General features: G+C 39.6%; 13 protein-coding genes and 1 non-coding gene across 14 annotated transcripts; 6 read left to right on the plus strand and 8 right to left on the minus strand.

Moving 5' to 3' along the window:
- Positions 1-135: 135 nt before the first annotated feature.
- On the minus strand, positions 136-4,761 carry TCB3 (Tcb3p; the record flags this gene model as incomplete). Its single annotated transcript, XM_056230156.1, has 1 exon — positions 136-4,761. One exon carries the CDS (start codon positions 4,759-4,761, stop codon positions 136-138), a length of 4,626 nt encoding a protein of 1,541 aa, XP_056084104.1.
- A 359-nt stretch (positions 4,762-5,120) lies between these two features.
- COG8 (Golgi transport complex subunit COG8) lies at positions 5,121-6,740 on the minus strand (the record flags this gene model as incomplete). Its single annotated transcript, XM_056230157.1, has 1 exon — positions 5,121-6,740. The coding sequence occupies one exon, from the start codon at positions 6,738-6,740 to the stop codon at positions 5,121-5,123; it is 1,620 nt and encodes a 539-aa protein (XP_056084105.1).
- Positions 6,741-6,976: 236 nt separating this feature from the next.
- Skdi_13.trna1R lies at positions 6,977-7,048 on the minus strand. Its single transcript has one exon. It is a non-coding gene; the product is annotated as a tRNA-Arg (tRNA).
- A 299-nt stretch (positions 7,049-7,347) lies between these two features.
- On the plus strand, positions 7,348-7,929 carry SKDI13G0680 (uncharacterized protein; the record flags this gene model as incomplete). The annotated part of the gene is made up of 1 exon (XM_056230160.1): positions 7,348-7,929. The coding sequence occupies one exon, from the start codon at positions 7,348-7,350 to the stop codon at positions 7,927-7,929; it is 582 nt and encodes a 193-aa protein (XP_056084106.1).
- An 866-nt stretch (positions 7,930-8,795) lies between these two features.
- On the plus strand, positions 8,796-10,550 carry DAK1 (dihydroxyacetone kinase; the record flags this gene model as incomplete). Its single annotated transcript, XM_056230161.1, has 1 exon — positions 8,796-10,550. The coding sequence occupies one exon, from the start codon at positions 8,796-8,798 to the stop codon at positions 10,548-10,550; it is 1,755 nt and encodes a 584-aa protein (XP_056084107.1).
- A 260-nt stretch (positions 10,551-10,810) lies between these two features.
- Positions 10,811-12,460, plus strand: POB3 (FACT complex subunit POB3; the record flags this gene model as incomplete). Its single annotated transcript, XM_056230162.1, has 1 exon — positions 10,811-12,460. The coding sequence occupies one exon, from the start codon at positions 10,811-10,813 to the stop codon at positions 12,458-12,460; it is 1,650 nt and encodes a 549-aa protein (XP_056084108.1).
- A 393-nt stretch (positions 12,461-12,853) lies between these two features.
- Positions 12,854-14,245, plus strand: ITT1 (RBR-type E3 ubiquitin transferase; the record flags this gene model as incomplete). Its single annotated transcript, XM_056230163.1, has 1 exon — positions 12,854-14,245. One exon carries the CDS (start codon positions 12,854-12,856, stop codon positions 14,243-14,245), a length of 1,392 nt encoding a protein of 463 aa, XP_056084109.1.
- A 108-nt stretch (positions 14,246-14,353) lies between these two features.
- On the minus strand, positions 14,354-15,520 carry ERV41 (Erv41p; the record flags this gene model as incomplete). Its single annotated transcript, XM_056230164.1, has 2 exons — positions 14,354-15,384; positions 15,490-15,520. The coding sequence occupies 2 exons, from the start codon at positions 15,518-15,520 to the stop codon at positions 14,354-14,356; spliced, it is 1,062 nt and encodes a 353-aa protein (XP_056084110.1).
- A 202-nt stretch (positions 15,521-15,722) lies between these two features.
- SMA2 (Sma2p) lies at positions 15,723-16,832 on the minus strand (the record flags this gene model as incomplete). Its single annotated transcript, XM_056230165.1, has 1 exon — positions 15,723-16,832. The coding sequence occupies one exon, from the start codon at positions 16,830-16,832 to the stop codon at positions 15,723-15,725; it is 1,110 nt and encodes a 369-aa protein (XP_056084111.1).
- Positions 16,833-17,512: 680 nt separating this feature from the next.
- ORC1 (origin recognition complex subunit 1) lies at positions 17,513-20,290 on the plus strand (the record flags this gene model as incomplete). The annotated part of the gene is made up of 1 exon (XM_056230166.1): positions 17,513-20,290. The coding sequence occupies one exon, from the start codon at positions 17,513-17,515 to the stop codon at positions 20,288-20,290; it is 2,778 nt and encodes a 925-aa protein (XP_056084112.1).
- A 192-nt stretch (positions 20,291-20,482) lies between these two features.
- On the minus strand, positions 20,483-21,220 carry TEM1 (Ras family GTPase TEM1; the record flags this gene model as incomplete). Its single annotated transcript, XM_056230167.1, has 1 exon — positions 20,483-21,220. One exon carries the CDS (start codon positions 21,218-21,220, stop codon positions 20,483-20,485), a length of 738 nt encoding a protein of 245 aa, XP_056084113.1.
- Positions 21,221-21,787: 567 nt separating this feature from the next.
- RPS1B (40S ribosomal protein eS1) lies at positions 21,788-22,555 on the plus strand (the record flags this gene model as incomplete). Its single annotated transcript, XM_056230168.1, has 1 exon — positions 21,788-22,555. The coding sequence occupies one exon, from the start codon at positions 21,788-21,790 to the stop codon at positions 22,553-22,555; it is 768 nt and encodes a 255-aa protein (XP_056084114.1).
- Positions 22,556-22,794: 239 nt separating this feature from the next.
- MFT1 (Mft1p) lies at positions 22,795-23,988 on the minus strand (the record flags this gene model as incomplete). Its single annotated transcript, XM_056230169.1, has 1 exon — positions 22,795-23,988. The coding sequence occupies one exon, from the start codon at positions 23,986-23,988 to the stop codon at positions 22,795-22,797; it is 1,194 nt and encodes a 397-aa protein (XP_056084115.1).
- A 269-nt stretch (positions 23,989-24,257) lies between these two features.
- PIF1 (DNA helicase PIF1) lies at positions 24,258-26,831 on the minus strand (the record flags this gene model as incomplete). Its single annotated transcript, XM_056230171.1, has 1 exon — positions 24,258-26,831. The coding sequence occupies one exon, from the start codon at positions 26,829-26,831 to the stop codon at positions 24,258-24,260; it is 2,574 nt and encodes an 857-aa protein (XP_056084116.1).
- Between the last annotated feature and the right edge of the window lie 284 nt (positions 26,832-27,115).

Consider the following 27,115-nt stretch of genomic DNA (forward strand, 5'->3'; position numbering starts at 1 on the left):
AAAGTCTGTATGATATATTATAGTAGTAACTATAGTGATATACAGTAAGAGTACAGGATTATTAAAGGCCGCAAAGAAAAAATACCTTGTTAATACGGTTGTCGAGTTTAGTAAATAAAAAGACCTCAGAGCTTATTATTGTGTATATTCTTGAGGAACTTCTGGTACAGGAGGTACTTGGCTATTCTTGTCTCTACCGTAATTAATCTTTACGATCAGATGACCGTCACCCAACTTTACAGAAATTTGACCATCTTGTTGGATTTGTGGATCACCCAAGTTGATTTGGGCAAAACCAAGATCTTTATCTCTCGATAGCTTCTGATGGGAAATCGCACCCAGTACCAAGTTGGCTTCAGGGGAAGCCTTGAACGAGCATTCTTCATCAAACAAGGCAATACCATCATTATTAGTCTTCTGGCTCTTGGTCTTGTATATGTGCTTTAGCCTACCGCCCTGGGTTAAGGAAACCCTGATCTGAACGTGTTTGGCAATGTTTTCTGCTGCGATCACGGTAATGAAACCGTTGTAAGTACCGTTAGGGGCCAAAGTACGAGCAAAACTACTTGCACGAGAATGTGCTCTGGGAGTGCTGCTGGGGGTATCTTTTTTGTTGCCTGAGCTTGAATTGTTGTCAACTTGCTTAACAGCAGAAGAGCCATTCTGAACAGCTGCGTAACTTGTGTTAGGTACTGATGGATCGTAGTCTAATGATGCTCGTGGGGTTGCACTAGCACCATTGAAGTTGCTTGGAGATTTTCTATCCAATGATTTTTTGTCTGATGACTTTTTTGGACCATCTGGCTCGTTACCATTACTACTCTTACTTCTTTTCATTGGGTTGCCTCCTAAAGCTTTTAGGAGATGACCACCTTTCTTTAAACCTCCCGCGGCAACTCCTGTGGCGGCACCTATACCAGTACCGGCTATGCCGACAGTTGCATGGGCTGCACCACTTGCCATCTTCATTGGCTTATCAGCGATACCACCCTTCACAATATCAAAACTTGGTTTGATGTATTCTGGGGTAAATGAACCCTGTAATTTGATACTACCTTGAGTGTTTAGATTTAGATTCCAATCGTAAGTTTTACCAGCTTCTAATTTTGAAGCATCCAGTGTGGCTTGGCCCAAGTCATCATTATCACCTGCGCGGTCCCAATCAAGAACGTTAAATATAACTTGGTTTTTATTTCTTGAAAAAATTGGGATCCTAGCGTCTTCATTCCAAACCGGATCTAATGTTTTCTTTTTGATGTTTGATTTGAAAACTTTCCTACTATTGACATAAATGTTAACAAATGGGTCAGAATAGCCATTCCTGTCTGCAGACTTTAAACCATGACCAGAAATAAGCTTCAAGTTCAAATATCCGGTATCTTTGACACTTTCACTGCTGGGTAGCTTCACGCCAGAAGGTGTGTACAAAAATCTAACTTTCATTTTAGATCCATTGAAGCTTAACCACGTAGGCTCTTGGTAAGCTTGCTTTAATAGCTTCAAAGTACTGTAGGAAGCTTCGGATATGACATCATCGGAGTCTTTCGCAATATGTTTTTTTGATATTCTCAAATATAGTTTGCTGTACTTTAAATCTCTGATGAAAATACTTGCCGTCTCCGAGTTTAATTTACCTTGAGACGGTTTCATGCAAGTGAAGACAGGATATGAAATATCATCAGCTAATATTTCCAAGTAAGCGGAAGAGGGGCTTAGAGTACCTTCTAGTATTTGCATAGACAATATGCCGGACTTCTGCTTGATCAAATCTTCCAAAGATAACTTAGCCTTCCTGTTAATCTTCTTCTCATCACTTTCAAATGGGTTTTCAACTTCAGCAACTTCCCATTCTTTTGGATTTTGTTCCATTTCTTTCTTGTTCTCGTTTTGGGTAGCCTCGAATTTTTTCTTCTTTTCTTCCAATTCCTTCTCTAATCTCTGAACGTCCACCAATTCCTCAGGTGAATATACGGGAGTTATTGGGATAAACGATGTTGATACATTAACAATGTTTTCTGTAACTTTGTTTTTGTGATCTTTTAATTTCAATCCTAATACTTCTTTCTCGTTATTAATTGCCACGTATTTCCCCGATTTAGGGTCTTTTTTGAAAACGTCGGATGAAGGAACTTGTACAGAACCAATAAAACGATCCTTACCAACCTTTTGGTAATCATGAAATTCTAGACTCAGAGCCTGATTTGGAGAAAATATAGGGACATAGGTACTATTATCGAAAACAGGATGATCGGTATTGGAATGATATATGGATTTGTAGAGAACGCGTCTATTCAAAGAGACAGTGTAATATGGATCGACATCACCAACACCAGATAAGTCACTCTTGATAATGGCGTCTTTAACATCTAGCTTAACACAGCCGATAGGGTTGTTTACAGAGTTTGCGGCGGCAAAGGCGCCTGTCATTTCAATAGACTTCCAGGAAACATCCAAATAAATGTCACCCTGTGGAGAGCCCTTAACAAATTCTCTAGCAGCATCTAAAGTATTCATTACATCATCCAAGGAAGATGAATACTCGCAAATCTGTACCTTGCCATTTATTCTGTCGTCAAATATTTTTAAAACAAATTTAGAATTAGATTTCGAAGGAACCAAAACCTCGATGGTCTCGCCCCAAGATGGCTCATTAATACGTCTCAATGTTCTATAGGTCTTTACTTTCTGCCCATCAATGAATAACTCAGTGCATGGACTCAAGCTGCCAGTCATAGAACTTGTTGTATCCAAATACTTTACTTTTTGTAAAGTAATCTTGGCAATACCGACGTCAGTTTGAGAATTTTCCTCATCATCATCTTCTTCTTCCCCAACAGCAGTCTCATCTTCATCACTTCCCTCGCCCTTGGCCTTGGATCTAGCGCGCTCGGCAGCTTTTTCTTCCGACTTATCTTCTTTAACAGGGAACCAGTGTAGCGAGTAATGCAAAACACCTTTTGACTTTGTACCGGATCTTAGGTCGGCAGTTTGATTTTCCAAGACAGAGTTTTGTAGTAAATCAGCCAAATCAACTTGAAGATCACCGATGACAGTGTCTTTCCTTACATCGTTAAAATCAAAACATTTTAAATTCAACTTTTGCTCCAACGAGTTTAATAGTAAATATTTGGTTTCATTCCAGCGAGGATTCTTAACGTCTGATTTGATGGATGTACGTACCTCCACATCGGTACCAGGTACAGCGTCTTCAGTAGTCATAACAACATACGGGTCAACGGTATTGGTAATGAAATCTGAGCCCTTTAGAGAGTCGGCAGAAGCGATAGTTACCGCAAGAACACCAATAGCTTCCTTCGACTGAGCTGCCATAATATCTTCAACATTAATATCCAAGTGGTTCGGTGGGAATAGCATAGGCCCTATATTGGAGTTAATGATGTTTTTAACGAAACTTTTTAAACCAGGTAAGAATGACATGACGTCAAGACCTAAAGTGTCACCACCAATTGGCTTCAACGCAAAATCAATCAAAGGTGGTTCTAAAAGTTGCAGGGCTACAATTTTGATGTTGGGAAAAACTTTACCAAATTCAACCTTGATACGCATTTTACCAGCAACGTTGATATCTTCCACCAGAATAGGCATTGTTTTAGATACAAAACTTTTCCCTAAAGTAACGCCCAGAGAAATTTTAGGATTGATCTTTTCCCTAGCTTCAGTAGCTGTCATATCCGAGACATCGCTTGGGGTGAACGCAAATGACCAATCCATTTCAACAGTATTTTTACCAGTCTTAGTGTATGATTTGATGCCTTTGATTGAAGGCGCCTTAGAACCTAATGTAAACTCATCTATGGCTAACGCATCGATACCGTAACCAGGAGCCACACCTGCCAGTTGAGGGTTAACGTTATCTTTTACTTGTTGAGATAAAACTGGCATGTAAAGGACCCAGAACTTCGATAAAAATGAGTTTAACCACGTGGTAGATTCGACACGATCCGACAAAGTTTCTTCAACAGTAACTCTTTTCAAATCATCTCTGATGTTTCTGTTAAACCTCGTATATTCTGCATTGTAAACCGTACCGGTTCCCAAGAAGATAAATATCATAGACCACCACGAAAATCCAATATAAGCAAATAACCATGAAAAAAAACAAGTACCAACAACAGTGGCTATATTACAGTACCAATCGTTGTAAAAGTTTTCCAAAATGTAGGCTTTTGTCATCTTAGACATCTTTGTATTTGGCGATCCCTTTCCTGAAGCATGAAATTCACCAACATTTTGCCATGGAAATAACTTATTACTGGAATCTGGTTGGAATTTTTCTTCAATTTCCTTTTCATCAAGTTTGCCCAAGTCATCTAAAACCCCAGGCTTAGTAATCGACGTGTCAAACTTGTTTGCCTTTCTGGAAGGTGCCGATCTGAATTCTTTCGGGTGTAAGTCCTCCAATGGTACAGTGCCAACACTGCCTTGAGGGTTGGGACCGGGCAGTTGGCTTGTGTTTTGCGCACTGGAAGCAACGAATATGTCCTTTGATGACTGTTTCTTACCGTCCAGATTGGAACCTGCACTTCCTTGGCCTTTGGATGCGCCTGAAGTCTCTACGTCATTTGCATCGTTGTTAATCAGTTGGTGGTATTGATGATGGCCAGATGGAGAGTGGTCTGAACCTCTTTCCTGTTGATTAATGACCTTTTGAGGCAAATTGCCTCCAACTTTCTTTTTCTCTTCCTTATGGAATAGCGTACTATCAGGTGGGGGATGTACTTGAGCTTTGATCCCAGTCATTTTTTCCTGACTTTTAATCCGTAGCTCTTTTTAATTTTTCTTCAACAACCTTGTATACTAATAAACAAACCTAACTAGCAGTATTCTTTGAATCGTAAAAGAGAAAGCCGGTCAATTAAGCTGTCCAAATATAGTTAGCTGGTCTATCAAAATGAAAGAGAACCAGAATTGGAGGAGTTAAGTGTAATTCCAAGGAATAAAGGCACAATTATCCCTTATTTCTCTTCCATCATGCAGCGTCTTGTAAAGGTGTGAATTCTTGTATTGTTGTTTCCCCCCTTCTCGCGAAAAAGTGAAAAAAAAAAAAGTGGAAATTTGGACGATTATCATTTTATGAAGAATGTAGAATGCACTATTTATCAAGAGTAAATATATTTAGTGGCCAACTCTGCTCTTTTATTGATCGCCTGGGTGAGCTGTTCGGTGGAGAATAAACTTGTGTTGCTTATCTTGTTCAAGAAGAGGTGATGGTAGTTTCGATTTAGGTCAGAGAGACGGAATGAGCAGTACACGAGTTGTAGACAAACGGAGTCACTTAGCCTGATGCCGCCTAAATCGCGGATGAGATCGTTTAATAAGTATGTGACGCACCTATCAACGAACTGCAGCATAATTGCATTTGTTGGTATTTTGTTCACCCTTTTTGAAGGTGGCATCTTGTTAGGGGACTCACTTGAAGCCGCCTCAACCTTAGTATTTACGTCTTCTTCTGCCTCTGCTTCTACTTCTCCTTCTGCCTTTGCTTCTACCTCTTCTTCCGCCTTTGCTTCTGCTTTTTCATCTGTCTCTTCTTCTGCCTTGTCCTCTTCTGGTTTCTTCTCTTGTTCTATTTCTCTCTTCTCTGTCATCCCCCCCTTCTCCTTATCCGTTGCACTTGTTGTTGATGCACCAGCTTCTAATTCTTCCGGAAATGGAATCCCTAAATCGCTTGTATCATACAAAAAATTTTTAATGAAAATATTCAACGACATATACACATGTTCCCTGAGGACCTCGACTTTTCTCTTAACCATAATTTCAATCAATGATTCATTCGAAGACTCAATATCTAAGGAATACGATGCTATTTCGCCAGTAATGAATTTGTACCTCATGGCCAAGAAAATGTTTAACAATGGTTTATTTGTCTTTCCATCAAATGGTGGAATGGAATTCAAGTACTTTAGTATTTTCTTCAGTGAGTTAACCGATACATTAGTAGATAGCAGTTTGACTAACCCTGATAACATAGTAGTACTTATCTCATTCAAAACATTTTCACAGACCTCATCTACAATGGTTGAGCCAGGGAATCTTGACCTCAAAGAGATAGTATGAGTGTATAACATGACGGCTTCTTGATAATGTCCCGTTCTAATACATGTACGCGCCAAGAATGGCAATTCCATCAAATCTGTAATGCTATCCAAATTGTCCAGTACGGTGACCAATGTATCTGATCTGATCTCGTCCTTATCATCTCCTTTGGCCGAAAGTCTGGTTCTTAACCTGCTTAATGCCTTATGAAATTCATCTTCCTTCTTTTTTCTTGCTGGATCAGTGGTCATAATGTCATTCGTATCATTACTTTCGCTGTCGTGCTCTAAAAAGTCGTCGAGAGAAATAGTTTCATTAGTGGTTTCTTCATTCATGGTTTCTTCATCTGCAGCTTTATTGATATTTGCGTCCAACTCCCAGAGTTGTTCCAAAGATTTGGATATTTCTTCTAATTGGACTCTGTCGTCATTCCCAAGAATATCCTGAATAACTTGACACTTATTTTCCAGTAGTGATTTCCTTATCTTTCTATCAAGAGCAGATAATTCGGCATCAATTTCTGCTATGTCCTCGGTTATGCTACCAGGAGCTGCCCTGGATGAAAAATAAGTTTCATATTCCTTTGTCTCAGATTGCAGGATGTCCTGTAAGAACTCAAGACTTGACTGTCTTTGTTCTTTCGTTAGATCATCAGAAATGAGATTATTCAGTATTAGTTCCATTTTATTTAATGGATGTGTCTTACTTACAGTCCCGAATTATGTACTTTCAAAATTGATCTTTTAATGTATTGTAATTTATTTTCTGTTTATCTTCCCACCATTGAAGCCACACCTGAAAAGTCGATCTTAAGTGCATGTAAGAAGAAAGCAGTTCTCACAATAATACAGTTTACTTCTGGGAAAGCCTGCTTTAAACTGCCAGTTTTGTTTAGTAGATGAAAAAAGAAGAAACAAAGCACTCACGATGGGGGTCGAACCCATAATCTTCTGATTAGAAGTCAGACGCGTTGCCATTACGCCACGCGAGCTTAGTTTCTTAGAAGCCACAGAAAAATAATATGTGATACCCATTGTGCCTAAATGAACTATACTTGCACTTTATTCTTGTAGCGTAAGCCGAGTAGTAGCATGGAACAAGAGGGTTTATCATCATTATTTTATCGAACATACTTAATACGTGTAATCCCTGTGTGTTTTAAATACTTTTTTTATACGGTATAAGAAGGATCTGCTTTCATTTTTGATTAATAATAATAACTATCAACAAGCGGGGACATACAACCGTTAAGGAGAGTAACGCTTGCAAAAGCACAGGAGTTTGTCAGAAATGGAGGTAAACGGAGCAGAAAAAATTGAATCAGCGAAAGCAGCGAGGGCTCAAATATCGATTGATAATGCCGGCCCGTTATTCAAAGATAATTTTTTCGATCAAACATCTCATGAACGAGAACAAACAATAGAAACGACGGGTGGAACTTCATGTGCTGGACTGTCTGGGCTGCAGTGTGATTTAAAGCTTCATTACATTCTTCTTGCCTTTGCAGTTTTCCTATTTTCTAGCATGTCTTGGAAATTGATGATTGATGTAGGCAAAACTGATTCCGCGGGGTGGTTTTGCGGTAACGTTATCTACAAGCATGAAATAGATGGCAGAAGTTACATATATTCCATTTATAAATATGCTAAGAGAGAAATGGGCTGTGATATGAGTGACAACAGTGATCTCAAAGAAAGAGTAGTTGACACGGTAAGACGAGATTTCGCGAATAATAAAATCGGCAGTTGTGTGACTATACTTGAAACGGAGAGGGTAGTAGCCTATGCTAAGGTTCTAATGCCCCAGTTCAGAGAAATTACCCTCAACGACTTGCTTTGCGAAGCTGTTAAGGGTTGGAAGGTTCCTAATTAGTTCGATGGCATTTTTTTCTTCGTAGACTAGAATCGATGCTGTTGAAACTTAAAAGTGAAATTGAAGCGAATGCTTTGGGACCCCCCGAACACATACGGGCTTCTTTAGAGTTTAACTATGCCCCAGTAGGAATTTTAGTTGAACATGTGTATGTAACATGGCAAAAGCACGCTGTCAATCAGCTTCAAGAGATACACCTTAATTGTAGGACATAAAAAGACGTACGACCTCGGTGAGAAACGAAAAGATCAAACAAAGTCGGTTGTGATACAAGTGCCAGTAATCTAGTTAATTTCCTCTATCACGTATAAAAAGCATACAGCTCAGTCTTGTTGTTCTGTGGAATGCAAGCGGCCTAGTCGCCGCCAGATTGCGTATTCTTAGAAAAGGGCAGCTTCTTATCTCAGATCAAATCCAGAACGATCAAGCTACGCAGGAAAGTTATTGTGTTTTATATGTAGTTTCAAGCCATGTAGTTAAGTTGACCCCTTTGAAGCTATCCAAAGTGCCCATTGCCTGGCGCGGTGGTAAAAACAGAAGTATAGAACTCCCTCGTCCTACACAGGCACGTCGGCTAGAGTCGAAGACAAAATGGAAGGCAGTTGCTGTTCAAAGATGCTTCCAATATAGCGTAAATCTGGCCCGGAGTGTGTGCTTGCCAATTTGGTCTTCAAAGAGGAAATGTCAAACCACTCCCAGTTGCGTCATTTTGAGAGAGTGGCCACTTCGCGAGCTCTGTCAAACTAGCTGATCAATAAATATAAAAGGAGAAAATAACTACAATTCCGCTATAAGTACTGGTCTAGGTCTGTTCGTATTGAGCGTGTCTGGAACAAAGTCACACGCGAATAAAAGTAAATTGTAAAATGTCCGCCAAATCGTTTGAAGTCTCGGACCCAGTTAAATCAAGTCTCAAAGGGTTTGCCCTTGCTAACCCCTCCATAACTCTGGTTCCTGAAGAAAAAATCCTCTTCAGGAAGACTAAATCAGATAATATTGCCTTGATCTCCGGTGGTGGTAGTGGCCATGAGCCTACACATGCCGGCTTCATTGGTGAGGGTATGTTGAGTGGGGCCGTTGTTGGTGAAATCTTCGCATCCCCTTCTACCAAACAGATCTTAAACGCGATTCGCTTGGTCAATGAGAATGCCTCCGGTGTATTATTGATTGTCAAGAACTATACTGGTGATGTTTTGCATTTTGGCCTATCTGCTGAAAGAGCAAGAGCCTTAGGTATCGATTGCCGTGTCGCTGTCATCGGTGATGATGTTGCGGTTGGTAGAGAAAAGGGTGGTATGGTCGGTAGAAGAGCACTAGCAGGTACCGTTTTGGTTCACAAGATTGTTGGTGCCTTTGCTGAGGGATACTCTAGTAAATATGGCTTGGACGGTACTGCCAAGGTGGCTAAAATTATCAATGATAATTTGGTGACCATCGGCTCCTCCCTAGATCACTGTAAGGTTCCTGGCAGAAAATTTGAAAGCGAATTAAATGAAAAGCAAATGGAACTGGGTATGGGTATTCATAATGAGCCCGGCGTGAAAGTTCTGGACCCTATTCCTTCCACTGAAGACCTGATTTCCAAATATATGCTACCAAAGTTGTTGGATCCAACCGATAAAGATAGGGCTTTTGTGGAGTTCGACAATGATGATGAAGTTGTCCTGTTAGTGAACAATTTAGGTGGTGTTTCTAACTTCATCATCAGTTCTATCACCTCCAAGACTACAGATTTCTTGAATAAGACATACAACATAACCCCCGTTCAAACAATCGCTGGTACTTTAATGACCTCCTTCAATGGTAATGGGTTTAGTATTACATTATTGAATGCCACTAAGGCCACGAAGGCATTACAATCCGATTTCCCAGAGGTCAAATCTGTATTGGATTTGCTGAACGCGTTTACAGACGCACCAGGCTGGCCGATCGCAGATTTCGAAAAGAGACCTGCACCAACTGTTGATCATGATTTGTTACATAATCAAGTTATAGCAAAGGCTGTCGGCACCTATGATTTTGACGCGTTTGCCAGTTGGATGAAAAGCGGTGCTGAACAAGTCATCAAGAGCGAACCACATATTACGGAATTGGACAATCAAGTTGGTGATGGTGACTGTGGCTACACATTAGTGGCCGGTGTTAAGGGTATCACTGAAAACCTGGACAAGCTGTCGAAGGACTCGTTGTCTCAAGCGGTTGCCCAAATCTCAGATTTTATCGAAGGCTCAATGGGTGGTACCTCCGGAGGTCTATATTCTATTCTGTTATCTGGTTTCTCGCACGGACTAATCCAGGTGTGCAAATCAAAGGATGAACCCGTTACTAGCGAGATTGTGGCTAAATCACTTGGCATTGCCTTGGATACTTTATACAAATATACAAAGGCAAGAAAGGGCTCATCCACCATGGTTGACGCTTTAGAACCTTTTGTCAAGGAATTTACAGCATCTAAGGACTTCAATAAGGCCGTGCAAGCTGCGGAAGAGGGTGCTAAATCTACTGCAACATTCGAAGCGAAGTTCGGTAGAGCTTCCTACGTCGGCGACTCATCTAAGGTGGAAGATCCTGGCGCAGTAGGCTTATGTGAATTCTTGAAGGGGGTTCAAAGCGCTTTATAAGTAGATAGCGTATGAATACATACTAAGACAGTCATGAAATATGTATAGTAAAGGCTATCTTCTCCCATCTATCGTTATTATCATCACGCAAAACGGGGTATAACCCGGCCCAACGCGAACTATGGCAATTGATTATTCGATGTTAACGTGAATATCATAGGCATACATAGCATTGGAATAGCTTTATAGTGGATCGACCGTTCCCTGGGAAGAAAATATCTTACAGAAGTGCGGACAATCTGTGGGGCTAAAGAAGAATAATGAGTACCGACTTTGATAGAATTTACCTGAACCAGTCTAAATTCAGTGGCAGATTCCGTATTGCCGATTCTGGGTTAGGATGGAAAGTTAGCACCAGTGGTGGTTCCGCAGCCAACCAGGCAAGAAAACCATTTTTATTACCGGCCACAGAATTATCCACAATCCAGTGGAGTAGGGGTTGCAGGGGCTACGAACTGAAGATAAGCACCAAAAATCAAGGTGTGATTCAACTTGATGGGTTTTCTCAAGATGATTATAACCTGATCAAGAATGATTTCCATCGTCGTTTCAATATTCAAGTAGAGCAAAGAGAACATTCGTTACGTGGTTGGAACTGGGGTAAGACCGATTTGGCTAGAAATGAAATGGTATTTGCTTTAAATGGGAAGCCAACTTTTGAAATTCCTTACGCCAGAATAAATAATACGAATTTGACTTCTAAGAATGAAGTAGGGATAGAATTCAATATCCAAGATGAAGAATATCAACCTGCAGGCGATGAATTGGTGGAAATGAGATTTTACATTCCGGGTGTTATTCAAACAAACGTAGATGAAAACATGACCAAAAAGGAAGAGTCAAGCGATGAAGTCATGCCAAAAAAAGAGGATGGAGAAGATGTGGAAACTGCCATAGAAGAAAAAAGTATGGCAGAAGCATTCTACGAAGAACTAAAGGAAAAGGCTGATATTGGTGAAGTAGCTGGTGACGCCATAGTCTCTTTTCAAGATGTCTTTTTCACCACACCAAGAGGTCGTTATGATATTGATGTCTACAAAAATTCTATTAGGCTCAGAGGTAAGACTTATGAATACAAATTACAACATCGTCAAATTCAAAGAATCGTCTCATTACCAAAGGCGGATGACATCCATCATTTGTTAGTTCTGGCAATTGAACCACCTTTACGTCAAGGTCAGACTACCTACCCCTTTCTCGTTTTACAATTTCAGAAGGACGAAGAGACAGAAGTGCAGTTGAATTTGGAGGACGAAGATTATGAAGAAAACTATAAAGAAAAATTAAAGAAGCAGTACGATGCTAAAACTCACATAGTGTTAAGTCATGTACTAAAGGGTTTGACTGGCCGTAGGGTCATTGTTCCTGGGGAATACAAATCCAAGTATGACCAGTGCGCGGTTTCATGTTCCTTCAAGGCGAACGAGGGCTATTTGTACCCGCTTGATAACGCTTTTTTCTTTCTAACCAAACCAACTTTGTATATACCATTTGGTGATGTCAGTATGGTTAACATTTCAAGGGCTGGACAAACCTCCACATCATCCAGGACCTTTGATTTGGAGGTGGTATTGCGTTCAAATAGAGGATCCACAACGTTTGCTAACATCAGTAAGGAAGAGCAACAATTATTGGAACAGTTCTTGAAGTCTAAGAATCTGAGGGTGAAGAACGAAGATAGAGAGGTTCAAGAAAGGCTCCAAACTGCTCTAGGATCCGATAGCGACGAAGAAGATGTTAATATGGGCTCCGCTGGTGAAGACGACGAATCGGTAGATGAGGATTTCCAAGTGAGCTCTGATAACGACGCTGAAGATGTCGCAGAAGAGTTCGATTCCGATGCAGTCTTAAGTGACGCTGAAAAGGGCAGTGACGAAGAAAGGCCTTCCAAAAAGCCTAAAGTAGAATAGATCGCAATCCTAGGCTGTGTAATTTGAATATGTTAGTTTGTATAAAGCACAAAGAAATATATTATATCAATTAACATTAACAAAGTTATGAGAAGGGACGAGGAAAAATAAAAGCACACTCAAGTCCAATACTTTAAAGTTTTTATTCCTCGTAGATTTTCCTTTTTGTACTAATTATTTATATTTTGTTAACTCTTTCGGTTCCTCTTGGAGCCTCCAAACTAGCTTAATGAAAAAAAAAGACAAATAATAAAAAAAAAGAGGATTTATAAACCTTATAAACTTGAGAAATGACGTTAGCCTTTCTCATTTAACACATGACGATGCTATGTCATAGTTCAAAATAAAGGATTCAACAAATATAATATAACTGATGGAAGGAGGAGTGGAAAAATGGCTTTGACTCAGTTTGAAAATGATCTGGGAATATTAAGAGATATGTACCCAGAATTGAAAATGAACTCAAGGGAAGTCGAAAATGCCGCTGAATTTCCCCAATGCATTGACGGGAAGTTACTATTTAAGGTGTCCCTATTAGAAGATGTAAGTGTTGAGTTCGGCGGGCAAGGTTTTTTACTATCTGATTTATCTAATGAATGCTTAGAGTTTAGGATATATTGCAGTCAATATCCTAACATTCGACAGTTTATTAACATGAATATCAAATCATTGTGGATGTCTGCGGAGGAGAAGGAGATTCTAATCCATGAAGCTTTAAAAGTTGTCGAAGAAAATGTAGATGCGAAAGCTGAGATTAAGGATTCGTTTATCTCCATTCTTATCCTCATCTTCGGATTCCTTATAGATGATGCAGCCAAACTATTATTTCCTGGTAATATAAAAAAATGCGAGACAGAGAAACATTATGGGCTATTCAAGCAGATAAGCGATGAAGCCATCCTTGAAAAAGTAAGCAAGTCTAACTACTACTGTTGCATTTGCATGGAGATGGAAAAGGGCGTCAGAATGATTAAATTACCGTGCCAAAATAAAGATGTAGGACATTATCTTTGCAAAAAATGCACCGAGTCCTATTTTACTGCGATGATTGAAGAAGGCCGAATATCCAATGTGAGATGCCCACAATGTGAATACAAGGAACTAAGATTGGAAGACTTTAAGAGCTATAAAAAGATGATAAAAGCCCTGTTTACCCCTATGATTCCTGTATCCTTTTTAAGAGAGGTCATTGATGCAGAGCTGTGTGAAAGATATGAAAAGCTGTTCTATAGTCAGGTAGCTACAAGGCTCTCAAAACATTGCCCATATGCTTGCGTGACATGCCGGAGATGTGATCAATGGTGTACGAAGGAAGACCTTGATGATGCGATGATTCAGTGTCAAAAATGTCATTTTGTATTCTGTTTTGACTGTTTACACGCCTGGCATGGTTATAACAATAAATGTGGTAAGAAGATCTCCATATCAAGAGACATTATCGAGGAATATTTGAATGATACCACTTCGAGCGGGAGGAAACGTGAATTGGAGGTTAAATATGGAAAGAGAATGTTAGAACTGGAAGTTAATGATTACCTTGCCGACAAAATGCTGAACTTAGCTATTGCAGAAGAGGATTCTAATTTACAGAGGTGTCCTAGATGTGAAGTGGTCGTAGAAAGGAGTGAAGGTTGCAATAAAATGAAATGTGGAGTGTGTGGAACGCTTTTCTGCTTTATTTGCGGAGACTTGCTTTATCCCGAAGATCCTTACGAACATTTCAGGGAATTGTTCTCAGGTTGTTACGGACGATTGTTTGAAGGTATGCCTGGAACAGAAACTTGAACACACCTGCCTTGCCTCCGGTCTTGAATACTTAGTCGATATTTATCATGTCATATGAAAGTAAGAACGTTACTCTAAATACATTGCATTTTTCTTCTCTTTACGTAGCTACCTATTTAGAATGCCTTTAGATTTAGCATCAGGCTGATAGCGTAATGACCATTTGGGTCCCATGATGGTGATAAGGGCCATGTCCAATAACGTGAAAATCCAAGAAGCACAGTAAACCAGAAAAGAACAGATTGCCACTAATCTGACTAAAAATTGGATGAAGCTTATACGAACGTCGGAAACAACGATGGACAATGGCTCGAAATTGTACTTGAAAAAAATGCCCGGTACCCTCCTATTGCCCTTGACGCTGCTATCTTTATTCAAATAACGGTAATCATTAACAGAATATTGGTTCGTGTCTACTTCTGCCCCTAATTTCTTGAAAAGTGTTGGCACAACCGATGTGTAGTAAAGATAAGTAGTTAATGGTTCATCCTGATCAAACTGCGCAGTGTTATCCAATGGGTTATCGATATATGGGTAGAAATCACCAAAAGAGAATTCATTGATGACATGAGCAAAATTTAAATCTTCCAGTGATGCTCTATGTGAATCCGCATAGCCGAAACCCTTCGCTGTAATCTGTAATACACCACTAACCCTATTTACTGGAACGGACCCGAATATATGACAACCATTGAAGTCTAGGAGCTTTGCCTTATCAGGATCATTTTCATCAAACAATAGTCTGGTATCTAACTTTTCTCTAAATTCCGCTGGGATAGCCTCACCCAAGATTTCGTCCAACTCCGGTGTGATAATCTCGTTAATGTCATTGACTTTCGTGTCATAAGGAATGAAAAAAGGCATGTCTTCCATCTGTAGTTCCTCTGATACAAACTTTCTATCCATTGTTTGGTCTTCAACGTTAATATGCAACCATTTACACTTCATATTGACGTATAGATCCATATTGATTTGAACGGTTTCTCTAATTTGGTTGTCCACGGTGTATTGCTGGTCGATATAGCCACCGAAGTATTCACCGAACTCTGTCCATGCTATGAATAGCAGGAAGAGATACGTCAGCAAAGAGGTTAAACCACCCTTGGTAGATTTCTTCTTATACTCTTCCTCAGTTTTGGCTGCAAGATTGGATTCCTCATTGATGTTAGTGAAAATGCGATACAAAAAAGAAAAGAAAAGGTTTCTGAAAGCAGCCCCCCCTCAGAAAAAGCCATCTAACATACGAAACGCATCAAACGTCTTCAACCCTGCCATTGTATGCTCTTGATGTTTCTATTTTTTACTTTCTGACAAGAGTATATGAATTAACCTCTCTTTTAACAGTATGACTGGTGATTGCCATCTTTTCGAGGCACGGCCGAGTGAAAAATATGATGATTATGCGTAAATGTGTAATACGAAAGGCTGTGTATATGTTTATATATATGCTCTAGTTGAAAAAAAAGTCTGTAATGAATCACTTCTCTATGGAACCTCGAGAGGTGGGGATAGACGCATTTTCTGCGCACTTATCAGACTTCTTGGGCTTTGATTTGTAATGATTTGCCGCGAGAAATGCGAGTAGTAGCAGGACCCACTGAGTAGCGTACCTGGCAAGCCCCAAAATGAACCCGCTTCCAACGTTCACCTGTAGCAGTTCCCAACCTGTAGCTTGTGGGGCAGCACTGTCCATGCCTGCCATTGATTCGTCTTCGGGTTCCAAAGTTTTCAGTGCAATCAAATATATGAGATTACATAACATTGTCAATGTAGAAAAAATTACTAATATCGAGCTTGAAAACTTCAAAAGGATTGGAAATAAGCGATGTCGTTTCCCGACGCTCAGAGCACCTCCAAAGGCTGAAACGACACAGACACTGAGAAATCCGACTACAATCTCTAACACTGCAAGGTAAAAAACCATGCCATTGAACATCATCAATATATAGGCCAGATTGACCCCTTTCAAGTAATTTTTTGTCGGCGATGGGTCTTTTACATTTGGATCAGGTGTGCCAATCAAGGCCTTTGACAGGGCGTTTCCGCTATGTTTATCGTGCTTCAGGAAATCACGAATAGACGTCAATGCCAAACGATATGTTAACACGAGAGAGTCGCCGAACTTCTTCGTTTCGTTCGAACGTGTTGTAGAAATATTACCCAATTGGATTCCGACGTCTCTAACAAGCACTTCAAGTACATCCATGCCATAATTTTCATTCGAGGTGCAGTAAATTTTGCTTTTATTACTTCGCTTACAAAACCCAAAATAATTAAGCTCAAAAATTTTGTCAGGCTGAAAGGTGTCCACCAGATTTTCATCCTCATACACACTTGGATCAGTAAATTCATTAGACCAGCCCATGTCAATTGTCAGGTACGAAATCAACCGCAGAAATTCCCTTACACTTGCAATAAACTCATTAGCCGTACTGGATCCCCCGATGACAGTTATAGTAAATTGCGGAGCACATAACCGAAGCCCTTTGGAGCTAGTACAGGTTGTAGTTGGCAAGTAGAGTAGAAACTGGGATAAGCTCAGAACTAAAAGGACTCCCCATACAATTAAACGTTTAGGTAAAAACATACTCGTCCTCTAATTATGGCAGAAGGAGTATGTATATTTCTATAGCGGGCTCCTGTTTTATTTCTTAAATAGCTTGATCATTGAAGGTGTTAATGAAAAATTGAATGTTCATGTTGTAATGTGGAACATAGTAATTTATGGTTTTCCATCAAAGATGACACAAAAAAGCATTCTCCTATAATATACTAAAAAAAAATCAAAGAAAAAAAAAAGGCTACAGGACTGCAACTTAAGTGTTTTCCAAGCGTTAAATGTACGTTGATTATTGCGTCACTACTAGAGTTGGCAAAGATACACCATGTGCGCAACTAGTGAGGTTTTATCCATCACATCACAAGGCTATCTTCTGCCCTCGGACATTTGTGATCAATAAATGTTACATTTTTGAAACTCTTAGAAAACCAGTACAAGGCTAACTGTTCATCAAATACTGTGCTACAGCCACAGCTTTTACCATTATCTTTGTAAATAATCTCCTCATCCTCAACTATTTTTCGCTGACGCTGGCACGGCCAGATCAAAAATATAAAAAACAACAACATTGAAAAGAGATGGAGACAAACGAATGGAAGGGAGACCCTGTAGGCGGCAAAATTTATCTTCAAGGTCTCCAGAAACAACACTGCACTACCTATTTTGTTTCTTCACATTCACAGCCGAACAAATAAAGGCATAAACGAATGGCAAAAACACTAAAGGATCTTCAAGGCTGGGAGATCATAACAACTGATGAACAGGGAAACATAATCGATGGAGGCCAGAAAAGGTTGCGCCGAAGAGGGGCTCGAACTGAGAATTACCTACAAAGGAGTTCCGATGAAACTAAACTTGGTCGTGGCGATAGTGTTATCATGCATAACGAGGCTGCAGGGACTTACTCTGTTTATATGATACAGGAGTTGAGACTAAATACGTTAAACAATGTCGTGGAATTGTGGGCACTCACCTACTTAAGATGGTTCGAAGTCAATCCATTAGCTCATTACAGACAATTCAATCCCGATGCCAACATATTGAATTGTCCCTTAAGCTACTATAATAAAAAGTTTTCTGAAACTGCAAATAAAAATGAACTATATCTAACTGCAGAAGTAGCGGAGCTGCAGCTATCAAATTTTATCAGGTCGGCTCGTGTCATGGAAGAGAGTGAATGGGAAAAATTGAAGGAGGATATTGATACAGAAAGAGATTTTATGGTTCGTTATATCTGTGAACCAACTGGCGATAAGTTTGTTGGCATTAGCATTGAAGATATTAAGGCTTACGTAAAAAAGCTGGAACCGAAAGAGGCCCAAGAATATTTGAAAGATTTGACGCTGTCACCAAAAAGAAAAGAAACCAAGGCAAGTTCACCAAGGAAGAAAATAAAAACCGCTCAAACCGCTAAAAATTCAGATACCCAAAAAAGGGACACAGACCCAATTGATGATGAGAGAAGTAGTAATGAGGATGAAGAGTTATCTGATTATCAAAGTCCTTCGGATGTCAAGATTAATGAAGTTATGAGTAGTGACGAAATATCGGCGGATGAGCTTGATGATGAAGAAGAAGAAGAGGAAGAGGAAGAGGAAGAGGAAGAGGAAGAGGAAGAGGAGGAAGAGGAGGAAGATACTCTTAGAAAATCACCGAGGAAGAAAAGAGTTCGTAACATGAAAGCAAGTGAGGATGATACAGATGTTTCTGCAGAACATTCACCAAGAAAAAGAGGGCGCAAACCCAAAGATCCTAGCAGACCACGTCAAATGTTATTGATATCTTCGTGCCGTGCGAACAACACTCCTGTGATTAGAAAATTTACCAAAAAAAATGTCGCGAGAGCCAAGAAGAAGTATACTCCCTTTTCGAAAAGATTCAAGTCTATCGCAGCAATTCCTGATTTAAGTACATTACCTGAATTTTACGAAAACTCGTCGAAATTAACAGCTTCGAATTTTGAAAATAAACTGAAAACCACCCAAAAACATCAAATTGTGGAAACAATCTTTTCTAAAATCAAAAAACAGTTAAACTCCTCGTATGTCAAAGAAGAGATATTGAAGTCGACAAACTTTCAAGATTATTTACCGGCTAGAGAAAATGAATTTGCCTCAATTTATTTAAGTGCGTATAGTGCTATTGAATCAGACTCCGCTACCACTATATATGTGGCTGGCACGCCTGGTGTGGGCAAAACTTTAACCGTACGGGAAGTTGTAAAGGAGTTAGTATCATCTTCTGCACAGCAGGAAATACCAGATTTTCTTTACGTGGAAATAAATGGATTGAAAATGGTAAAACCTACAGATTGCTATGAAACTTTATGGAACAAGGTCTCAGGAGAAAGATTAACATGGGCTGCATCGATGGAATCATTAGAGTTTTACTTCAAAAGGGTACCGAAAAACAAGAAAAAAACTATCGTGGTTCTATTAGACGAACTTGATGCAATGGTGACAAAATCTCAGGATATCATGTATAATTTTTTCAATTGGACTACTTACGAAAATGCCAAACTTATTGTCATCGCAGTAGCGAATACCATGGACTTACCTGAGCGTCAGCTAGGTAACAAGATTACTTCAAGAATTGGGTTCACGAGAATTATGTTCACTGGGTATACCCACGAAGAGCTGAAAAATATCATTGATTTAAGGCTCAAGGGTTTGAACGATTCATTTTTCTACGTTGATACAAAGACGGGCAATGCCATACTGATGGATGCAGTGAAAAATGATGCTTCAGTAGAACAAATGCAACCTACTGATATCAGGAAAGTTCGTTTAAGAATGAGTCCTGATGCCATTGAAATCGCCTCGAGGAAAGTAGCAAGTGTCAGTGGTGATGCAAGGAGAGCATTAAAAGTCTGTAAAAGAGCGGCGGAAATCGCAGAAAAACATTATATGGCCAAACGCGGTTATGGATATGATGGGAGAATGGTTGTCGAAGATGAAGACGACGATCGTCCATACGATGGTGAAAAGGAGGATTCAATTGCAAAGGACGAAGCTAACAAAGATGATGACGATGACGATGACGATGGAGTACAAACGGTTCACATCGCGCATGTTATGAAGGCTTTAAACGAGACATTGAATTCACATGCGATTACGTTTATGACGCGACTTTCATTCACAGGAAAACTGTTCATCTATGCATTATTAAGCTTGGTAAAAAAGAACGGATCTCAAGAACAAGAACTGGGCGATATTGTCGATGAAATCAAGTTACTTATTGAAGTAAATGGCAGTAATAAGTTTGTTATGGGAATAACGAAAACACTATTTCAACAGGGAAGTGATGACATTTCCGAACAGCTGAGAATTATATCGTGGGAATTCGTTCTCAATCAATTGCTTGACGCGGGTATATTGTTCAAACAGACCATGCAAAATGATAGAATATGCAGTGTTAAACTGAATATATCAGTAGAAGAGGCTAAAAGAGCCATGAAAGAAGATGAAGCTTTGAGAAGTTTATAGATCCTGGTATATATATACTTTAGATTCATTATCAGGCATATACATACATATACCTACATATAATTGCATTCATTCAAGCAGACGAGGTTTTGAATGTACACACCTTTTGCAACTCCTTGAAACCATTGTGTAGCTTGCTCCCAAATATGCTAATGACAACTCTCACGCAATAGCGGATGAGTGTAGTTTCCCTCATATGTTAACACCGGGCGAAGGTGGCTTCGATGAAGGCGACGAAGAGGGCTTCTTGACAGTATGATTTTTTCTATCCTGGCTCTTACTCTGACGTCGACGTTGCTGACTGCCCAAATGCTTATATATCAAAAGCGGATCGCCGATCTCATTGATTTCTGGGATTGTCAGCGTTAAATTGAAGATCTTGGCCAATGCAATTTTGAAAATTTTTTGAATGTTTATAGACTTGGCCGTAGAACAAAATATTAATGGCGCATTCATGACCTGTGCGTATTTCATACTCGTTCCCGAGATTTGTTCTTGGTATTCTGGGTCTAAATCTATTAGTAAATCGTACTTCGTGCCCACCAGGATAGGAATTGCCGAATCATTCAGCCCATACGCCTGTCTATACCACTCCTTTATTGAACTCAACGTCTCTGGGCGTGTCAGGTCAAATAAAAAGATGATCACCGAGGAACCCACGGTCGCAATTGGAAGCATATTAATGAACTCTCTCTGTCCTCCTAAATCCATTATGGAAAATATAATATCCGTGGAGCGTATACTGACTTTTCTTTTCAAAAAATTCACTCCAAGCGTCTGTGTGTACTCCTTATCGTATATATTCTGCACATATTTCACCATCAACGAAGTTTTCCCGACCTGTGCATCCCCTACTAATCCAACCTGAACTTCTACCTGATTTCGTACCGCCGGTATAGAAGTGCTCCCTCCGGTGATCGGTGTAGTCATTGTGCTCAGATTGAATTCGCTTTTCAACTGAATGCAAGCGTGATATCTATATTTTTTTCTCAAAAACTTAACACGAAGATCACCAATAATCCACAAATTAATCAATGGTTTTTTTTCCCTTCTGGGTTCTTTCTTTCTTGTTTACCTTTTATTTTTCATAAGATAGTTCGATTGAATGACTGCATCTGTACACACATCCATACATCCATACATCTGTACATTATTGTTTAATTTCGAAACCTGAAAAATTTATCATGAAGAGTTTTTGAGAAAAAAAGAACAACATGAGCCCAAAAGAATCGACGAATGGATCTGGAAGAGCCCGCTGAGTTCCGGGGGGAGTTGAGGCCGTACCGGTGTAAAACTGCCCTACGGTTCAGACTGTCTAGGCGGAACACGGATTGCCACGTTGAGCGTAACACAGTTCCATGATACAGATGGTCTCGTTAGCAGCGAGTTTCAATGTGTAGCTAGTAGTGATATTTGATATATGTGGTAGTGCTTTTGACTTACTAGTTGTACTTCGCTCTGAAGGAAACCAAGCAAAAAAACCGATCTAGACTAATCATGGCTGTTGGTAAGAATAAGAGACTATCCAGAGGTAAGAAGGGTTTGAAGAAGAAGGTCGTCGACCCATTTACCAGAAAGGAATGGTTCGATATTAAAGCCCCATCCACTTTTGAAAACAGAAATGTTGGTAAGACTTTAGTTAACAAGTCCACTGGTTTAAAGAGTGCTTCCGATGCCTTGAAAGGTAGAGTTGTCGAAGTTTGTTTGGCCGACTTACAAGGTTCTGAGGATCATTCTTTCAGAAAAGTCAAGTTGAGAGTTGATGAAGTTCAAGGTAAGAACTTGTTAACCAACTTCCACGGTATGGACTTCACCACCGACAAATTGAGATCCATGGTCAGAAAATGGCAAACTTTGATCGAAACTAACGTGACCGTTAAGACCTCCGATGATTACGTTTTGAGAATCTTTGCTATTGCCTTCACCAGAAAGCAGGCTAACCAAGTTAAGAGACACTCTTACGCTCAATCTTCTCACATCAGAGCTATCAGAAAGGTCATTTCCGAAATCTTGACCAAAGAAGTCCAAAACTCTACTTTGGCCCAATTGACTTCCAAGTTGATTCCAGAAGTTATTAACAAGGAGATTGAAAACGCTACCAAGGATATCTTCCCACTACAAAACATCCACGTCAGAAAGGTCAAGTTGTTGAAACAACCAAAGTTCGATGTTGGTGCTTTGATGGCTTTGCATGGTGAAGGTTCCGGTGAAGAGAAGGGTAAGAAGGTTTCTGGTTTCAAGGATGAAGTCTTGGAAACTGTGTAAACAAAATAAATATAAACTATAAGATTTGACATGTACACAATTTATTAATATGTTTTCTCTTTTTGTTGTTAATGTAATTATCGATTATTTATAAAGGCAAAAATGATGTAGAGAATCTAAACTTCCTCCTGCAAAACAATGCTTTTATAGTTGCTGATTTTGCGCACTTCGGGGTCTCCAACTTGCTTATATGCCTACATGCTCTCTCTATTTGGTAGGAAGTTACATGCCGTATACACTCATTTCACTTCTTCAGCAGAGGATGACGCACTATAATCACTGGCACTGCCGCCATGTTTCTCGGCTGACTGGTAAACATCTCTCTCCGTTGTCTCGCCAGTTGCATCCTGCTCTTGCATAAAGTCTTCGGTCCCTTTTCTCGTTTCATCATTTTCTTCTTGCTGGCCACTTTCTCCGCCAGCTTCGGTATCCTCTTTTGTTTCCTCAATATTCATCTCCATATCATCTTCCTCTTCATTTTCTTCCTCTTCATTTTCTGCCTCTTCATTTTCTTCCTCTTCCTGATCAACATATTCATGAACGCTTTCTTCTTTTTCATCCATAGACTGTATCCTGTCCATCTCCACCATTGATCTTTGTCTCTTAAACCTCTCTTTTCTCTCTTCATCCTCATCTGAGACATAGTCATCATCATTATTTTCCCCTTCTCCCTCAGCGGGCAGGCCATCTCTTTTTAAGAGTTCTTCCTTGAAAATTGACGTTATTTTGCCGAATATTTCTGCATCTCTCAGCCACTTGTCTTTATAAGACGACACTTCCTGCCTTACTTTTTCTATATCGCATTTCATTGATATATTAATACTTTCTAATTCTTTTGGGCCTTTAGAGAAGTCATCGTAAACGCGATATCTCTCCTCTGTGGTATTTTTTTTCAGGCCTGAATCAACCAGTTTCAAATAGTTTTTTTCGATTAAAAAGTCGACCAGGTCACTGCCAAGTTCTTTCTCCCATTCCGAACGTGTTACCACAAGACTTGTACGTCCCTCTGATAAGCCTTCTACCTCTCTGTTGATTACTTGGACGGAATCATAAAGGCCCTGCAGTTTCCCGATGCGTAGAAGCAGTTTGCTATGGATGCCTTTTATAATAGGCAGTTTACTTCCCAAATTTCCCAATTTAACCAATGTCTCTTGTTGACATGTTTCCCAATTTTCATCTGCTGCTTTTCTTGTGTCAATTGAGGATTGAAGATCTAAAAATCGAAGCTGTATACTTTCCTTCATTTGTGAAACGTTTTGCACAGTCAATGCCTCAGTCTTACTATCATCATTGGATAGATTACCATTTATAATGCTTTCTGTCAACTTAGTTACTTTCCCTAGGATGTCTAAATATTTGTTGAAAGGGGTGTCTACTTCACTGTAATGAACTTTAGTCCTAACTTGATCTATTTGTTTTTCAGACAGGGTCATTATGGGATGACGTTCTCTTTTGCTTGCGGTATTTGTATAGCAGCCAATTGTATTCAGTGCATGCTTCAATATGCTTAAAGCTACATTTTTGTCTACGACAAAAGTTTCACTAAAAAAATAGTAGAGCATACCGAGAGAGAAAAAGAAGTAAGCATACAATATTATCAATACTGAAAAATATGTCTACAGAAGATAATGAAATCATGCATTTTTTGCCTCGATTATTTTAGCAGTTTGTATTCTATATGATTATGTATGTTATTATGTGCTTATTCTAAGATGTGGTTTTCGGTGTCTTGAAGATGAGATTCGTCGGAAACTAATGAGTGAACTCGATTTGATTCTTTTTTCGGCTGGAACCTCTTCCTACTGTGCCTTTGCAACATGGCTGCAATTCCACTATCAGTTTGAGTTGTTGCGGATGTAGGCACTGGAGAATTGGACTTTGACTTTGATTTGGCTTTATATTTAGGACCAGGTGCATAGTCTAATTTTCTTTTCTTCGCTTGCTCATCTGCCTCAAGTTGCTTGTATGCATTTTCAGCTGAAGATAGGGTTAAATAAAAATCAATCACCTTCTGATGTGCTTTGATCCTACTTCTGTCAAAATTTAGCACCTGCAAACCCTCTCTTGAAACGGCTCTAGACAGTGCAACATATGCTTGACCTTTTTCAAATACCCTGCGTAAATCCACCTTGACTTTCGGAAGTGTTTGACCCTGAGACTTATGGATCGATAACGACCAGGCAAGCATTAGCGGCAGTTGGACCCTAGACACCAACGGCTTTTCATTTTCATCTTCAATTGCCCAATCTTCCGGTTCGACAAGTACCATCCTGGTGCTCATATCAGAGGCTTTGAATCTTACAAGAGGTAATCTCCGTTTTCCCGCAGAATTTTGGTGTATCATCTGTAAAAGCTGTTCTTTACGTTTTATATTCCCCAGCACAATCTCGTCATCTGTTTTAACCCTTTTCATGAAGTCAAAAACTGACGAATCCAGTGGAGAGACGAGTTCCTCTACAGAGCTTTTTGCAAACCCCTCCTTTACAGAGGATTTACGACTAGCTACTGCACTTTCTTCACCGTCACTATGCTCCCTCTCCATTGCTGCTTTTATCTTTGATGGGTTTTCTGCCCATGTCTCGAGTTTCTCTGCAGGCATAGATGGATCATTTGTAAGTGCCTCATAACAAAAATATGTTTCTGGATCCATAAATTCGATGACTTTACCAAGTGAACCGTTAACTAAAGTGGCGTCTAAATTTTTCACCATCATAACTTGAGCGCCAACTTTCAAATGTAGTTCTTTTGGGGCCAAAAAATTTTGCAACAGTCTCTCTTTTAGCTCTTCGTCTTCCAAAGCACCACCATCAATAGCATTAAAGACATGCACCTGACCCGGCAATTTGTTCAACCTAGAGTTGTTGGCCCTTTCAACTTCCATTCTAGTACTATAAAGTTCCGCTGGAATAATCTCATCGTCTGGCAATGGCCTCGAAAGCTTCTTAAACTCCCGTTCCGTTTCATCATCAATATTTCCTAACCTCATCCGGTTCAACATATCAATGAATTTCACATCTCCACGCTGTCTGAAAACTTTTTGTAGCATGATCGTCATTTTTATACCTTCTTTCCAGGCCTTAGACTCGAAAGCAAACTTAGTTGGTCTATTGGGATCCTTTGACACAGGCGGTAACTGAAAGAAATCCCCACAAAAGATGAGTTGAATGCCACCAAATGGTTGATGATTCTTCCGTATTTTTCTAGCAATAAAGTCTAGTTTATCCAACAGTTCTGCATCTAGCATTGATATTTCGTCGACGACCAAGGCACCGATATTTTCCCAACGTCTCAAATGCTTTCGAGACCTACGAACTTTTTTATACAGTTTGTCTGCATCACCTTTTCCTAGCCCTATCCCAGCAAACGAATGTATAGTTATACCCCCGATGTTACAGGCGGCTAATCCTGTAGAGGCGGTGACTGCCACATTTTCCCTTCCATATAGGCCCTTCAAAACTTTGATCATTTCACGTAGAAGAATGGATTTACCAGTACCAGCGCTTCCTGTATAGAAAATGTTGTGCCCGTTTTCTGCCAACTTGATGATGCTTTCTTGTTCTTTGCTTAAACAAATCGGTATCTTGACTTTTACATTATTGGGAAGATTTGAGTTACTGTAATCTTCGTCATTTTGCAGTTCAGTAAAGCTAGGCCTTTGAGTTAAAACAGCAATTTTTTCCCCGAAGTGCATCTTTTTCTTTTCGTTTTCATTTATCATTTCAAGGCTTCTCTCTTGAGATACTGAATTATTCTGAAGTTCCTCAAAAGATGGTTCCCTTTTCAACGGTGGCTTTAGCGGATTCTTGAAGCCTCTAGACGCTGTTTTCTTTTGGCTGCTCTGTTCAAACGAGTTTTCAGAGGCTAGTGGTGGTGCTTGAGTTATACTTGGTTTGAACATATCGTTCCAGGGTGAGAAACTGTCCTTATTGATAAAGTTCATGACATTCTTTTCCTTCATGGGCATTTTGCCCAATAGGTCTTCTCCATTTACAACAACCGTACTTGCCTCTTCTGGCTGTTTAATTTCTAGCTCTATGCAGTCAGGCTCTTCCCAATCGTCCGAATCAGAAAGTAGCTCTAAATCTTCCTTTGAAAGAATGGAAGGATGCTTCAGTTGTGCTTGAATAAAGTTACCAGACCTAAAACCTCGGCTGCTCATAGAAAACGATAGTCTAGAGTACGGTATGTTTTTGAGTAAAGGAAAACTGTTGAAACTACAAATGAAGGGCCTCCTCGCTAGAATATGATTTAATGCTAGACTTATCCACCTACGCATGTATGTTGACGCGAATAAACTAGTCACTCAATGGATCGTGTAACTGAAAAATATCGAGCTATTAACAGTATTAAAATGTTTGGCCGGAGTAGAGTAGATGAATACACCAATTTAGCTGACGTTGAAGTTGCTTTCTCTTCAAATTATTTCATATATAATAAAAAGTACAATACTTGTTTATACCTATAGTATCAGCCGAAAAATCAAAGACGCGCCCTTCTTAATGTAACGCCAGAATTTTCAAGAGATGAGTTGATCAATTAAGTAAGTTTTCAATGTAAAGA

The sequence above is a fragment of the Saccharomyces kudriavzevii genome (assembly GCF_947243775.1).
Source record: "Saccharomyces kudriavzevii IFO 1802 strain IFO1802 genome assembly, chromosome: 13".
NCBI classification, from domain to species: Eukaryota; Fungi; Ascomycota; class Saccharomycetes; order Saccharomycetales; family Saccharomycetaceae; genus Saccharomyces; species Saccharomyces kudriavzevii.